This window comes from Carcharhinus amblyrhynchos, unplaced genomic scaffold (genome assembly GCF_965287045.1).
Source record: "Carcharhinus amblyrhynchos unplaced genomic scaffold, sCarAmb.v2.hapA chromosome_1003, whole genome shotgun sequence".
Classification (NCBI taxonomy): Eukaryota; Metazoa; Chordata; class Chondrichthyes; order Carcharhiniformes; family Carcharhinidae; genus Carcharhinus; species Carcharhinus amblyrhynchos.
In genome coordinates this window covers 16733-34152 of record NW_027650743.1, presented here as the reverse complement: position 1 = coordinate 34152, position 17420 = coordinate 16733, and the positions used below count along the sequence as shown (strand labels likewise).

At 50.6% G+C, this 17420-nt stretch overlaps 1 protein-coding gene across 1 annotated transcript in view; it reads right to left on the bottom strand.

Moving 5' to 3' along the window:
• Positions 1-17073, bottom strand: part of LOC145340425 (membrane-associated phosphatidylinositol transfer protein 1-like) — a gene marked incomplete at its 3' end in the record, with an annotated part of 28456 nt that extends 11383 nt beyond the window's left edge. Inside the window, 4 exon segments of the mRNA XM_080184895.1 lie at positions 309-430; positions 575-789; positions 1396-1540; positions 16878-17073. Coding sequence (XP_080041021.1) covers positions 309-430; positions 575-789; positions 1396-1473 — 415 coding nt within the window.
• Positions 17074-17420: the final 347 nt, after the last annotated feature.

The window sequence follows — 17420 nt, the reverse complement described above, 5'->3', positions numbered from 1 at the left end:
GACGGAGAGACTCCCTCTTTAAACAGAGTCCCTGACGGAGAGACTCCCCCTTTAAACAGAGTCCCTGACGGAGAGACTCCCCCTTTAAACAGAGTCCCTGACGGAGAGACTCCGCCTTTAAACAGAGTCCCTGACGGAGAGACTCCCCCTTTAAACAGAGTCCCTGACGGAGAGACTCCGCCTTTAAACAGAGTCCCTGACGGAGAGACTCCCCCTTTAAACAGAGTCCCTGACAGAGAGACTCCCCCTGCCCACACTGCAGCAGTCACTTGCCCTGTGGTGAGAGGCTGTGGAGATATTGATCTAACCTACGATGCGTTGTCTCTTCTCCGCAGAGACCAGGTTGAACACATTAGGCTGGGTTCCACTGTCAGGCTTGTAATACGTCTCAATATCAATGGAGAACTTCTCGACAAAGGGACAGGTGTACCTGCGGGAGGCAAAGACAGCAGCAAGAGAAAGATAGAATAACCTTTACATCATCCCCACTCAGCCCCTTCTCCAGCCTGTTACACAGGAACAGGAGGAGGCCCCATTCAGCCACTCTCTGATTGCCCCCCTTTCTGTCCTGTACCTGGTCCTGGTGTACGGATAAGCATTCCAGGATTCCTCCTCCACCTGCAGAGCGGCCTTGGGAAGCAGAGCGCGGAACCAGCCAGGAATGTGCGATCCCACATGGTAGACCTTGTGGGTGTATTGTCCACAACCCCCAGGCCCATCGGAGTAGGGGCGATTTTCCAGAATCTCCACTCCACTCCCCTCCCCACTACTCTCCTCTCGACTCTTCTTCTACAGAGAGAGAAAACACAGCAACATCGTAACCCCGTGTCCAATACCGATCCCATCCTGTACCTGTCCTGGGAGTGTTTGATGGGGACAGTGTAGAGGGAGCTTTACTCTGTATCTAACCCCGTGCTGTACCTGTCCTGGGAGTGTTTGATGGGGGGACAGTGTAGAGGGAGCTTTACTCTGTATCTAACCCCGTGCTGTACCTGTCCTGGGAGTGTTTGATGGGGGACAGTGTAGAGGGAGCTTTACTCTGTATCTAACCCCGTGCTGTACCTGTCCTGGGAGTGTTTGATGGGGGGGACAGTGTAGAGGGAGCTTTACTCTGTGTCTAACCCCGTGCTGTACCTGTCCTGGGAGTGTTTGATGGGGGACAGTGTAGAGGGAGCTTTACTCTGTATCTAACCCCGTGCTGTACCTGTCCTGGGAGTGTTTGATGGGGGACAGTGTAGAGGGAGCTTTACTCTGTATCTAACCCCGTGCTGTCCCTGTCCTGGGAGTGTTTGATGGGGGGACAGTGTAGAGGGAGCTTTACTCTGTATCTAACCCTGTGCTGTACCTGTCCTGGGAGTGTTTGATGGGGATATGGAGTGTATGGTGTGGACCCACCTGGATCATGTAAAGTTGTGCCACCTGGTATTCCTCCAGGCTCATGGGCAGAGCGATCCGATATTCTTTGATCAACATCTTCACGGGATTGGTTCGGAATCAAGTCAAAAATGAGGTTCATCAAATCACAGCGAAGTCAGACACCCTGAGAAAGAGTAACAGTAACACTGAGGGAGACAGAGAGAGAACAGAGAACATTCCAGCGCAGTACAGGCCCTTCGGCCCTCGATGTTGCGCCGACCAGTGGAACCAATCTAATGACCCTCTAACCTAAACTATTCCAATGTTATCCATATGCCTTTCCACTGACCATTTCAACGCCCTTAAAGTTGGCGAGTCCACAACTGCTGCAGGCAGGGCATTCCACGCCCTTACTACCCTCTGAGTAAAGAACCTACCTCTGACATCTGTCCTATAATTACCACCCCTTAATTTAAAGCTATGTCCCCTCATGTTAGCCATCACCATCCGAGGAAAAAGGCTCTCACTGTCCACCCTATCTAACCCTCTGATCATCTTGAATGCCTCAATTAGGTCACCTCGTGACCTTCTTCTCTCCAATGAAAATAACCTCAAGTCCCTCAGCCTTTCCTCATAAGACCTTCCCACCATACCAGGCAACATCCTGGTAAACCTCCTCTGCACCCTTTCCAATGCCTCCACATCTTTCTTATAATGCGGCGACCAGAACTGTACACAATACTCCAAGTGCGGCCGCACCAGAGTTTTGTACAGTTGTAACATGATCTCACGGCTCCGAAATTCAATCCCTCTACCAATAAAAGCTAACACACCGTACGCCTTCTTAACAACCTTATCAACCTGGGTGCCAACTTTCAGGGATCTGTGCACATGTACCCCGAGATCTCTCTGCTCATCAACACTACTGAGAGTCCTTCCATTAGCCCTATATTCTGTACTCCTGTTACTCTTACCAAAGTGAATCACCTCACACTTTTCCGTATTAAACTCCATCTGCCATCTCTCAGCCCAGCTCTGCAGCTTATCTATGTCCCTCTGCAAACTGTAACATCCATCCTCACTGTCTACAACTCCTCCAACTTTGGTGTCGTCAGCAAATTTACTAACCCATCCTTCTACACCCTCATCCGGGTCATTTATAAAAATGACAAACAGCAGTGGCCCCAAAACAGATCCTTGAGGTACACCACTTGTAACTGAACTCCAGGTTGAATATTCCCCATCAACCACCACCCTCTGTCTATCAGCTAGCCAATTCCTGATCCAAACTGCTAAATCACCCTCAATCCCATGCATCTGCATTTTCTGCAATAGCCTACCATGGGGAACCTTATCAAACGCTTTGGTAAAATCCATATACACCACGTCAACTGCCTTACCCTTATCCACCTCTTTGGTCACCTTCTCAAAGAACTCGATAAGGTTTGTGAGGCATGACCTACCCTTCACAAAACCGAGTTGACTGTCCCTAATCAATTTATTTCTCTCTCAGAGAGAGAGGCAGATGAAGGGATGGAGGGACAGAGGGGGTGAGGGATGGAGGGGGTGAGGGACAGGGACAGGGTGAGGGACGGAGGGGTTAAGGGTCGGAGGTGGTGAGAGACGGGGGTGAGGTACAGGGAGGGGCTGAGGGATGGGAGGTGGTGAGGGACGGTGGGATTGAGGGACGGATGGGTGAGCAACAGCGAGGAAGTGAGGAACGGAGGGGGTGAGGGACGGAGGGGGAGAGGGACAGAGGGGGCGAGGGATGTGGAGGGACGGAGGGCATGAGGGACAGAGGGGTGAGGGACGGAAGTGGTGAGGGACAGGAGGTGAGGGAAGGGAAGAGGGTGAGGGACGGGGAGGGGCTGAGCGACAGAGGTGGTGAGGGATGGTGAAGTGAGGGACGGGGGTGTTGAGGACGGAGGGGTGATGGACGGGGAGTGGGTGAGGGATGGGGAGGGTTGAGGGACACAGCGGGTGAGGGATGGGGAGGGTTGAGGGACACAGCGGGTGAGGGATGGGGAGGGTTGAGGGACACAGCGGGTGAGGGATGGGGAGGGTTGAGGGACGGGGAGGTTGAGGGATGGGAGCAGTGAGGGACAGAGGTGGTGAGGGATGGGGTCGAGGGATGGTGGGGGTGAGAGACGGAGGGGGTGAGGGGTAGGGAGTGGGTGAGGGATGGGTAGTTGAGGTACTGAGAGGTGAGGGAAGGAGGTGGTGAGGGATGGGGGAGTTGAGGATGGAGAGGATGAGGGAGGGACGTGGTGAGGGACGGGGCGAGGGTTTGGGGAGAGATGAGGGACAGAGGGAGTGAAGGATGGATGGAGGGGGTGAGGGACAGGGAGGGTGTGAGGAATGAAGGGACAGGGACGGAGGGGGTAAGGGATGGTGGGGGTGATGGACAGGGGAGTGAGGGACATGGGGAATGGAGGGGCTGAGAGACGGGCAGAGGGGGTGAGGAATGGGGAGGGATGAGGGACGAAGGGACAGAGGATAGAGGGGGTAAGGGACAGAGGGGGTGAGGGACGGGTTGTGAGGGACAGGCTGTGAGAGACGGAGGGTGTGAAGGATGGAGGGGGTGAGGGATGGAGGGGGTGAGGGACGGAAGGGTTGAGGGAGGGGGTGAAGGACAGGGTGATGGATGGGGGTGAGGGATAGGGGAGTGAGGACGGGGCGATGGATGAGGGAAAGAGGTGAGGGACAGAGGGGGCGAGGGATGGGGGAGGGATTGGGCACGGGGAGGGGGTGAGGGACAGTGAGGGGGGAGGGGGGAGTGGTTGGGGGGAGGAACAGGAGGGTGTGGGGTGAGGAAAAAGGGATGAGGGGAGGGGAGGGGGTAGGGGAGGGTGGGGGTGGGGGACAGGGTGAGGGTGAAGGACAGGGTGGGGGAGGGGGTGGGGGTGGGGGTGTGGGGGGGGGGTTAGGGAGGGGGTGAGGGAGGGGGTGGGGGTGGGGGTGTGGGGGTCTGTGGGGGGGGTGGGGGGTGTGTGGGGAGTGGGGGGGGGCGGTGAGGGTGGGGGTGTGGGGGGGGGCGGTGAGGGTGGGGGTGTGGGGGAGGGGGTGAGGGTGGGGGTGTGGGGGGGGCGGTGAGGGTGGGGGGGTGTGGGGGGGGGGTGGTGAGGGTGGGGGTGTGGGGGGGGTGGTGAGGGTGGGGGTGTGGGGGGGGTGGTGAGGGTGGGGGTGTGGGGGGGGGTGAGGGTGGGGGTGTGGGGGGGGCGGTGAGGGTGGGGGTGTGGGGGGGGTGGTGGTGAGGGTGGGGGTGTGGGGGGGGTGGTGAGGGTGGGGGTGTGGGGGGGGGTGGTGAGGGTGTGGGGAGGGGGGCGGTGAGGGTGGGGGTGTGGGGGGGGTGGTGAGGGTGGGGGTGTGAGGGTGGGTGTGTGGGAAGGGGGGTGTGGGGGGGGCGGTGAGGGTGGGGGTGTGGGGGGGGGTGAGGGTGGGGGTGTGGGGAGGGGGGTGTGGGGGGGGGGTGAGGTTGGGGGTGTGTAGGGGGGGCGGTGATGGTGGGGGTGTGGGGAGGGGGGTGTAGGGGGGGGTGGTGGTGAGGGTGGGGGGGTGTAGGGAGGGGGGCGGTGAGGGTGGGGGTGTGGGGGGCGGTGAGGGTGGGGGTGTGGGGAGGGGGGTGTGGGGGGGGGTGAGGTTGGGGGTGTGTAGGGGGGGCGGTGAGGGTGGGTCTGTGGGAAGGGGGGTGTAGGGGGGGCGGTGAGGGTGGGGGTGTGGGGAGGGGGGTGTGGGGGGGGTGAGGTTGGGGGTGTGTAGGGGGGGCGGTGAGGGTGGGGGTGTGGGGAGGGGGGTGTAGGGGGGGCGGTGAGGGTGGGGGTGTAGGGGGGGGGGTGTAGGGGGGGGCGGTGAGGGTGGGGGTGTGGGGAGGGGGGTGTAGGGGGGGGCGGTGAGGGTGGGGGTGTGGGGAGGGGGGTGTGGGGGGGGGTGAGGTTGGGGGTGTGTAGGGGGGGCGGTGAGGGTGGGGGTGTGGGGAGGGGGGTGTAGGGGGGGGCGGTGAGGGTGGGGGTGTGGGGAGGGGGGTGTGGGGGGGGGTGAGGTTGGGGGTGTGTAGGGGGGGCGGTGAGGGTGGGGGTGTGGGGAGGGGGGTGTAGGGGGGGCGGTGAGGGTGGGGGTGTGGGGAGGGGGGTGTGGGGGGGGGTGAGGTTGGGGGTGTGTAGGGGGGGCGGTGAGGGTGGGGGTGTGGGGAGGGGGGTGTAGGGGGGGGCGGTGAGGGTGGGGGTGTGGGGAGGGGGGTGTGGGGGGGGGTGAGGTTGGGGGTGTGTAGGGGGGGCGGTGAGGGTGGGGGTGTGGGGAGGGGGGTGTAGGGGGGGGTGGTGAGGGTGGGGGTGGTGGTGGGTGTGTTGGGGAGGGGGGTGTAGGGGGGGGCGGTGAGCTGTCTCTCTCTCCGAACCTGGGAATCGGATCTGGATTTTCCCTCAGCCTTTTCGCACTGCAGGATAATCAGGCCCCGAGATCACCACGGCAACCGTCTCCATGGAAACAACAGCATCCCAATCCCAGCTCAGGCTGTAATGTGTGTCAGACAGGCGGACGACAGGGACTGGACACGGAGCGGGAGAGAGGGGATAACACCGGGTCAGTCACACACAGAGTGCCGCAGTCAGCACCACACATCCTGAGCCCGAAATGTCACCCAGCACCTCGGCACAGAAACCCCCCACCAATAAATCCCTCCTGATATAAACCAACCCCCTCAATCCACCGGGATATAAACCACCCGGAACCCCTCGATTAGATTCCAGTCTGTAACTCACTCCCGGGTATCTGTTATTCTGTATATAAACCACCCCGAACCCCTCGATTAGATTCCAGTCTGTAACTCACTCCCGGGTATCTGTTATTCTATATATAAACCACCCCGAACCCCTCGATTAGATTCCAGTCTGTAACTCACTCCCGGGTATCTGTTATTCTGTATATAAACCACCCCGAACCCCTCGATTAGATTCCAGTCTGTAACTCACTCCCGGGTATCTGTTATTCTATATATAAACCACCCGGAACCCCTCGATTAGATTCCAGTCTGTAACTCACTCCCGGGTGTCTGTTATTCTGTATATAAACCACCCCGAACCCCTCGATTAGATTCCAGTCTGTAACTCACTCCCGGGTATCTGTTATTCTGTATATAAACCACCCCGAACCCCTCGATTAGATTCCAGTCAGTAACTCACTCCCGGGTATCTGTTATTCTATATATAAACCACCCCGAACCCCTCGATTAGATTCCAGTCTGTAACCCACTCCCGGGTATCTGTTATTCTATATATAAACCACCCCGAACCCCTCGATTAGATTCCAGTCTGTAACTCACTCCCGGGTATCTGTTATTCTATATATAAACCACCCCGAACCCCTCGATTAGATTCCAGTCTGTAACTCACTCCCGGGTATCTGTTATTCTATATATAAACCACCCCGAACCCCTCGATTAGATTCCAGTCTGTAACTCACTCCCGGGTATCTGTTATTCTATATATAAACCACCCCGAACCCCTCGATTAGATTCCAGTCTGTAACTCACTCCCGGGTATCTGTTATTCTATATATAAACCACACCGAACCCCTCGATTAGATTCCAGTCTGTAACACACTCCCGGTAATCTGTTATTCTATATATAAACCACCCAGAAACCCTCGATTAGATTCCAGTCTGTAACTCACTCCCGGGTATCTGTTATTCTATATATAAACCACCCCGAACCAATCGATTAGATTCCAGTCTGTAACTCACTCCCGGGTATCTGTTATTCTATATATAAACCACCCCAAACCCCTCGATTAGATTCCAGTCTGTAACTCACTCCCGGGTATCTGTTATTCTGTATATAAACCACCCCGAACCCCTCGATTAGATTCCAGTCTGAAACTCACTCCCGGGTATCTGTTATTCGATATATAAACCACCCCGAACCCCTCGATTAGATTCCAGTCTGTAACTCACTCCCGGGCATCTGTTATTCTATATATAAACCACCCCGAACCCCTCGATTAGATTCCAGTCTGTAACTCACTCCCGGGCATCTGTTATTCTATGTATAAACCACCCCGAACCCCTCGATTAGATTCCAGTCTGTAACTCACTCCCGGGTATCTGTTATTCCGTATATAAACCACCCCGAACCCCTCGATTAGACTCCAGTCTGTAACTCACTCCCGGGTATCTGTTATTCTGTATATAAACCACCCCGAACCCCTCGATTAGATTCCAGTCTGTAACTCACTCCCGGGTATCTGTTATTCTGTATATAAACCACCCCGAACCCCTCGATTAGATTCCAGTCTGTAACTCACTCCCGGGTATCTGTTATTCTATATATAAACCACCCCGAACCCCTCGATTAGATTCCAGTCTGTAACTCACTCCCGGGTATCTGTTATTCTATATATAAACCACCCCGAACCCCTCGATTAGATTCCAGTCTGTAACTCACTCCCGGGTATCTGTTATTCTATATATAAACCACCCTCCGGAACCCCTCGATTAGATTCCAGTCTGTAACTCACTCCCGGGTATCTGTTATTCTATATATAAACCACCCCGAACCCCTCGATTAGATTCCAGTCTGTAACTCACTCCCGGGTATCTGTTATTCTATATATAAACCACCCCGAAGCCCTCGATTAGATTCCAGTCTGTAACTCACTCCCGGGTATCTGTTATTCTGTATAGAACATAGAACATAGAACATAGAACACAGAACATGGAACACTACAGCACAAACAGGCCCTTCAGCCCACGAGTTGCTTCGATCACATCAACACCTACCAATCCATAGACCTATCTATGACCCCCAATCCCACGAAGTCCCATATACTCATCCAGAAGTCTTTTCAAAGACCCCAGCGAGTTCGCCTCCCGGGTATCTGTTATTCTGCATATAAACCACCCCAAACCCCTCGATTAGATTCCAGTCTGTAACTCACTCCCGGGTATCTGTTATTCTGTATATAAACCACCCCGAACCCCTCGATTAGATTCCAGTCTGCAACTCACTCCCGGGTATCTGTTATTCTATATATAAACCACCCCGAACCCCCGAATTAGATTCCAGTCTGTAACTCACTCCCGGTTATCTGTTATTCTATATGTAAACCACCCCGAACCCCTCGATCAGATTCCAGTCTGTAACTCACTCCCGGTTATCTGTTATTCTATATATAAACCACCCCGAACCCCTCGATTAGATTCCAGTCTGAAACTCACTCCCGGGTATCTGTTATTCTATATATAAATCACCCCGAACCCCTCGATTAGATTCCAGTCTGTAACTCACTCCCAGGTATCTATTATCCTGTATATAAACCACCCCAAACCCCTCGATTAGATTCCAGTCTGTAACTCACTCCCGGGTATCTGTTATTCTGTATATAAACCACCCCGAACCCCTCGATTAGATTCCAGTCAGTAACTCACTCCCGGGTATCTGTTATTCTATATATAAAGCACCCCGAACCCCTCGATTAAGTTCCAGTCTGTGACTCACTCCCGGGTCTCTGTTATTCTGCATATAAACCATCCCGAACCCCTCGATTAGATTCCAGTCTGTAACTCACTCCCGGGTATCTGTTATTTTGTAAATAAACCACCCCGAACCCCTCGATTAGATTCGAGTCTGTAACTCACTCCCGGGTATCTGTTATTCCGTATATAAACCACCCCGAACCCCTCGATTAGACTCCAGTCTGTAACTCACTCCCGGGTATCTGTTATTCTGTATATAAACCACCCCGAACCCCTCGATTAGATTCCAGTCTGTAACTCACTCCCGGGTATCTGTTATTCTGTATATAAACCACCCCGAACCCCTCGATTAGATTCCAGTCTGTAACTCACTCCCGGGTATCTGTTATTCTATATATAAACCACCCCGAACCCCTCGATTAGATTCCAGTCTGTAACTCACTCCCGGGTATCTGTTATTCTATATATAAACCACCCTCCGGAACCCCTCGATTAGATTCCAGTCTGTAACTCACTCCCGGGTATCTGTTATTCTATATATAAACCACCCTCCGGAACCCCTCGATTAGATTCCAGTCTGTAACTCACTCCCGGGTATCTGTTATTCTATATATAAACCACCCCGAACCCCTCGATTAGATTCCAGTCTGTAACTCACTCCCGGGTATCTGTTATTCTATATATAAACCACCCCGAACCCCTCGATTAGATTCCAGTCTGTAACTCACTCCCGGGTATCTGTTATTCTGTATAGAACATAGAACATAGAACATAGAACACAGAACATGGAACACTACAGCACAAACAGGCCCTTCAGCCCACGAGTTGCTTCGATCACATCAACACCTACCAATCCATAGACCTATCTATGACCCCCAATCCCACGAAGTCCCATATACTCATCCAGAAGTCTTTTCAAAGACCCCAGCGAGTTCGCCTCCCGGGTATCTGTTATTCTGCATATAAACCACCCCAAACCCCTCGATTAGATTCCAGTCTGTAACTCACTCCCGGGTATCTGTTATTCTGTATATAAACCACCCCGAACCCCTCGATTAGATTCCAGTCTGCAACTCACTCCCGGGTATCTGTTATTCTATATATAAACCACCCCGAACCCCCGAATTAGATTCCAGTCTGTAACTCACTCCCGGTTATCTGTTATTCTATATGTAAACCACCCCGAACCCCTCGATCAGATTCCAGTCTGTAACTCACTCCCGGTTATCTGTTATTCTATATATAAACCACCCCGAACCCCTCGATTAGATTCCAGTCTGAAACTCACTCCCGGGTATCTGTTATTCTATATATAAATCACCCCGAACCCCTCGATTAGATTCCAGTCTGTAACTCACTCCCAGGTATCTATTATCCTGTATATAAACCACCCCAAACCCCTCGATTAGATTCCAGTCTGTAACTCACTCCCGGGTATCTGTTATTCTGTATATAAACCACCCCGAACCCCTCGATTAGATTCCAGTCAGTAACTCACTCCCGGGTATCTGTTATTCTATATATAAAGCACCCCGAACCCCTCGATTAAGTTCCAGTCTGTGACTCACTCCCGGGTCTCTGTTATTCTGCATATAAACCATCCCGAACCCCTCGATTAGATTCCAGTCTGTAACTCACTCCCGGGTATCTGTTATTTTGTAAATAAACCACCCCGAACCCCTCGATTAGATTCGAGTCTGTAACTCACTCCCGGGTATCTGTTATTCCATATATAAACCACCCCGAACCCCTCGATTAGATTCCAGTCTGTAACTCACTCCCGGGTATCTGTTATTCTGTATATAAACCATTCCGAACCCCTCTATTAGATTCCAGTCTGTAACTCACTCCCGGGTATCTGTTATTCTGTATATAAACCACCCCGAACCCCTCGATTAGATTCCAGTCTGTAACTCACTCCCGGGTATCTGTTGTTCTATATATAAACCACCCCGAACCCCTCGATTAGATTCCGGTCTGTAACTCACTCCTGGGTATCTGTTATTCTGTATATAAACCACCCCGAACCCCTCGATTAGATTCCGGTCTGTAACTCACTCCTGGGTATCTGTTATTCTGTATATAAACCACCCCGAACCCCTCGATTAGATTCCAGTCTGTAACTCACTCCCGGGTATCTGTTATTCTGTATATAAACCACCCCGAACCCCTCGATTAGATTCCAGTCTGTAACTCACTCCCGGGTATCTGTTATTCTATATATAAACCACCCCGAACCCCTCGATTAGATTCCAGTCTGTAACTCACTCCCGGGTATCTGTTATTCTATATATAAACCACCCCGAACCCCTCGATTAGATTCCAGTCTGTAACTCACTCCCGGGTATCTGTTATTCTATATATAAACCACCCTGAACCCCTCGATTAGATTCCAGTCTGTAACTCACTCCCGGGTATCTGTTATTCTATATATAAACAACCCCGAACCCCTCGATTAGATTCCAGTCTGTAACTCACTCCCGGGTATCTGTTATTCTATATATAAACCACCCCGAACCCCTCGATTAGATTCCAGTCTGTAACTCACTCCTGGGTATCTGCTATTCTATATATAAACCACCCCGAACCCCTCGATTAGATTCCAGTCTGTAACTCACTCCCGGGTATCTGTTATTCTGTATATAAACCACCCCGAACCCCTCGATTAGATTCCAGTCTGTAACTCACTCCCGGGTATCTGTTATTCTATATATAAACCACCCCGAACCCCTCGATTAGATTCCGGTCTGTAACTCACTCCCGGGTATCTGTTATTCTGTATATAAACCACCCCGAAGCCCTCGATTAGATTCCAGTCTGTAACTCACTCCCGGGTATCTGTTATTCTGTATAGAACATAGAACATAGAACATAGAACACAGAACATGGAACACTACAGCACAAACAGGCCCTTCAGCCCACGAGTTGCTTCAATCACATCAACACCTACCAATCCATAGACCTATCTATGACCCCCAATCCCACTAAGTCCCATATACTCATCCAGAAGTCTATTCAAAGACCCCAGCGAGTTCGCCTCCCGGGTATCTGTTATTCTTTATACAAAGCACCCCAAATCCCTCGATTAAATTCCAGTCTTTGACTCACTCCCGGGTATCTGTTATTCTATATATAAACCACCCCGAACCCCTCGATTAGATTCCAGTCTGTAACTCATTCCCGGCTATCTGTTATTCTGTATATAAACCACCGTGAACCCCTCGATTAGATTCCAGTCTGTAACTCACTCCCGGCTATCTGTTATTCTGTATATAAACCACCCCGAACCCCTCGATGAGATTCCAGTCTGTAACTCACTCCCGGCTATCTGTTATTCTATATATAAACCACCCCGAACCCCTCGATTAGATTCCAGTCAGTAACTCACTCCCGGGTATCTGTTATTCTATATATAAAGCACCCCAAATCCCTCGATTAAATTCCAGTCTTTGACTCACTCCCGGGTATCTGTTATTCTATATATAAACCACCCTGAACCCCTCGATTAGATTCCAGTCTGTAACTCACTCCTGGGTATCTGTTATTCTATATATAAAGCACCCCAAATCCCTCGATTAAATTCCAGTCTGTAACTCACTCCCGGGTATCTGTTATTCTATATATAAACCACCCCGAACCCCTGAATTAGATTCCAGTCTGTAACTCACTCCCGGTTATCTGTTATTCTATATATAAACCACCCCGAACCCCTCGATTAGATTCCAGTCTGTAACTCACTCCCGGGTATCTGTTATTCTATATATAAACCACCCCGAACCCCTCGATCAGATTCCAGTCTGTAACTCACTCCCGGGTATCTGTTATTCCATATATAAACCACCCCGAACCCCTCGATTAGATTCCAGTCTGTAACTCACTCCCGGGTATCTGTTATTCTGTATATAAACCATCCCGAACCCCTCTATTAGATTCCAGTCTGTAACTCACTCCCGGGTATCTGTTATTCTATATATAAAGCACCCCGAACCCCTCGATTAAGTTCCAGTCTGTGACTCACTCCCGGGTCTCTGTTATTCTGCATATAAACCATCCCGAACCCCTCGATTAGATTCCAGTCTGTAACTCACTCCCGGGTATCTGTTATTCTGTAAATAAACCACCGTGAACCACTTGATTAGATTCCAGTCTGTAACTCACTCCCGGGTATCTGTTATTCTATATATAAACCACCCCGAACCCCTCGATTAGATTCCAGTCTGTAACTCACTCCCGGGTATATGTTATTCTGTATATAAACCATCCCGAACCCCTCTATTAGATTCCAGTCTGTAACTCACTCCCGGGTATCTGTTATTCTGTATATAAACCACCCCGAACCCCTCTATTAGATTCCAGTCTGTAACTCACTCCCGGGTATCTGTTATTCTGTATATAAACCACCCCGAAGCCCTCGATTAGATTCCAGTCTGTAACTCACTCCCGGGTATCTGTTGTTCTATATATAAACCACCCCGAACCCCTCGATTAGATTCCGGTCTGTAACTCACTCCTGGGTATCTGTTATTCTATATATAAACCACCTCGAACCCCTCGATTAGATTCCAGTCTGTAACTCACTCCCGGGTATCTGTTATTCTATATATAAACCACCCCGAACCCCTCGATTAGATTCCAGTCTGTAACTCACTCCCGGGTATCTGTTATTGTACATATAAACCACCCCGAACCCCTCGATTAGATTCCAGTCTGTAACTCACTCCCGGGTATCTGTTATTCTGTATATAAACCACCCCGAAGCCCTCGATTAGATTCCAGGTCTGTAACTCACTCCCGGGTATCTGTTGTTCTATATAATAACCACCCCGAAACCCCTCGATTAGATTCCGGTCTGTAAACTCACTCCTGGGTATCTGTTATTCTATATATAAACCACCTCGAACCCCTCGATTAGATTCCAGTCTGTAACTCACTCCCGGGTATCTGTTATTCTATATATAAACCACCCCGAACCCCTCGATTAGATTCCAGTCTGTAACTCACTCCCGGGTATCTGTTATTCTATATAAACCACCCCGAATCCTCGATTAGATTCCAGTCTGTAACTCACTCCCGGGTATCTGTTTATTCTATATATAAACCACCCTGAACCCCTCGATTAGATTCCAGTCTGTAACTCACTCCCGGGTATCTGTTATTCTATATATAAACCACCCCGAAGCCCTCGATTAGATTCCAGTCTGTAACTCACTCCCGGTATCTGTTATTCTATATATAAACCACCCCGAACCCCTCGATTAGATTCCAGTCTGTAACTCACTCCCGGGTATCTGTTATTCTATATATAAACCACCCCGAACCCCTCGATTAGATTCCGGTCTGTAACTCACTCCCGGGTATCTGTTATTCTATATATAAACCACCCCGAAGCCCTCGATTAGATTCCAGTCTGTAACTCACTCCCGGGTATCTGTTATTCTGTATAGAACATAGAACATAGAACATAGAACACAGAACATGGAACACTACAGCACAAACAGGCCCTTCAGCCCACGAGTTGCTTCGATCACATCAACACCTACCAATCCATAGACCTATCTATGACTCCCAATCCCACTAAGTCCCATACACTCATCCAGAAGTCTTTTCAAAGACCCAGCGAGTTCGCCTCCCAGGTATCTGTTATTCTTTATACAAAGCACCCCAAATCCCTCAATTAAATTCCAGTCTTTGACTCACTCCCGGGTATCTGTTATTCTATGTATAAAGCACCCCAAATCCCTCGATTAAATTCCAGTCTGTAACTCACTCCCTGGTATCTGTTATTCTATATATAAACCACCCCGAACCCCCGAATTAGATTTCCAGTCTGTAACTCACTCCCGGTTATCTGTTATTCTATATATAAACCACCCCGAACCCCTCGATTAGATTCCAGTCTGTAACTCACTCCCGGGTATCTGTTATTCTATATATAAACCACCCCGAACCCCTCGATCAGATTCCAGTCTGTAACTCACTCCCGGTTATCTGTTATTCTATATATAAACCACCCCGAACCCCTCGATTAGATTCCAGTCTGAAACTCACTCCCGGGTATCTGTTATTCTATATATAAACCACCCCGAACCCCTCGATTAGATTCCAGTCTGTAACTCACTTCCGGATATCTGTTATTCCATATATAAACCATCCCGAACCCCTCTATTAGATTCCAGTATGTAACTCACTCCCGGGTATCTGTTATTCTATATATAAACCACCCCGAACCCCTCGATTAGATTCCAGTCTGTAACTCACTCCCGGGTATCTGTTATTCTGTATATAAACCACACCGAACCCCCCCGATTAGATTCCAGTCTGTAACTCACTCCGGGTATCTGCTATTCTGTATATAAACCACCCCGAACCCCTTGATTAGATTCCGGTCTGTAACTCACTCCCGGGTATCTGTTATTGTACATATAAAACCACCCCAAACCCCTCGATTAGATTCCAGTCTGTAACTCACTCCCGGGTATCTGTTATTCTGTATATAAACAACCCCGAACCCCTCGATTAGATTCCAGTCTGTAACTCACTCCCGGGTATCTGTTATTCTATATGTAAACCACCCCGAACCCCTCGATTAGATTCCAGTCTGTAACTCACTCCCGGGTATCTGTTATTCTGTATATAAACAACCCCGAACCCCTCGATTAGATTCCAGTCTGTAACTCACTCCCGGGTATCTGTTATTCTATATATAAACCACCCCGAACCCCTCGATTAGATTCCAGTCTGTAACTCACTCCCGGGTATCTGTTATTCTATATATAAACCACCCCGAACCCCTCGATTAGATTCCAGTCTGTAACTCACTCCCGGGTATCTGTTATTCTATATATAAACCACCCCGAACCCTCGATTAGATTCCAGTCTGAAACTCACTCCCGGGTATCTGTTATTCTGTATATAAACCACCCCGAACCCCTCGATTAGATTCCAGTCTGTAACTCACTCCCCGGTGTCTGTATTCTATATATAAACCACCCCGAACCCCTCGATTAGATTCCAGTCTGTAACTCACTCCCGGGTATCTGTTATTCTATATATAAACCACCCCGAACCCCTCGATTAGATTCCAGTCTGTAACTCACTCCCGGGTATCTGTTATTCTCTTGACCATCGGGAAGGTGGGATCTGTGATGGCCTCAGAGTTGAATATCTGACAGACAGAGACAGAGACTGTGTAATTCTGCACAAAAGTCAGAGAGTCTGAGAGATTTAAGTTTCTGTTCTGGAGTGGACAGAACATACACTAAACAGGAAAGAGTGGAAGTGAAGCAGAATGCAGAGAAAAAGAGATAGAGAGAGAGGGACAGAGAGAGGGACAGAGAGAGAGACAGAGAGAGAGAGAGAGAGGGACAGAGAGAGAGAGACAGACAGAGAGACAGAGATAGAGAGAAAGAGAAGTGGGGAGCGAGAGAGAGAGAGACAGAGCCAGACAGACAGAGAGAGAGAGACAGAGAGAGAGACAGACAGACAGACAGAGAGAGAGAGACAGAGAGAGAGAGAGAGACAGAGATGGAGAGAGACAGACAGACAGAGAGAGAGAGACAGAGATGGAGAGAAATAGAGAGAGACAGGGAGTCAGAGAAAGAGAGGGAGAGAGACAGACAGACAGAGAGAGACAGAGAGAGAGAGAGACAGAGAGAGAGAGACAGAGACAGAGACAGAGAGAGAGACAGAGAGAGAGAGAGACAGACAGAGAGACAGAGAGAGAGAGACAGAGAGGGGGAGAGACAGAGAGAGACAGAGAGAGAGAGAGAGACAGACAGAGAGACAGGGACAGACAGAGAGACAGAGAGAGACAGACAGACAGAGAGACAGGGACAGACAGAGAGAGAGAGAGACAGAGGCAGAGAGAGAGAGTCAGATTGTGAGAGGGACAGAGAGAGAGGCAGAGAGAGAGAGAGAGGGACAGAGAGAGAGATGGACAGAGAGAGAGAGAGACAGAGAGAGAGAGACAGAGAGAGACAGAGAGAGAGAGAGGCAGAGAGAGAGAGAGAGACAGAGACAGAGAGAGAGAGAGAGAGAGAATGATATTTCTTACCCAGTGGTAACCATGGTGCTGAGCAGTATTTGCTGCTGGAGAGATCCGGGATTGTGAATGTGTGTCAGGCTCTGTCTCTGCCTCTCTGTGTGAATCCGTCAGGCCTGCTGTCCCTGTCTCAAACCCACGCATCAGACACACAGCCCTCACCTCCACAACCAGAACGGGAACTTGCATCTGTATCAGGGAGAGAGAAAAATCAGCACCGAGATAAAGAGAGAACGCACCCGGAGAGAGGGGGAGAGACACAGAGAGAGAGAATCCAACCCAGAGAGAGGGAGAGACACAGAGAGAGAGAGAGAGAGAATCCAACCCAGAGAGAGAGGGAGAGACACAGAGAGAGAGAGAGAGAGAATCCAACCCAGAGAGAGAGGGAGAGACACAGAGAGAGTGAGAATCCAACCCAGAGAGACGGGGAGAGACACAGAGAGAATCCAACCCAGAGGGAGGGGGAGAGACACAGAGAGAGAGAGAGAGAGAGAATCCAACCCAGAGAGAGGGGAGAGACACAGAGAGAATCCAACCCAGAGAGAGGGGGAGAGA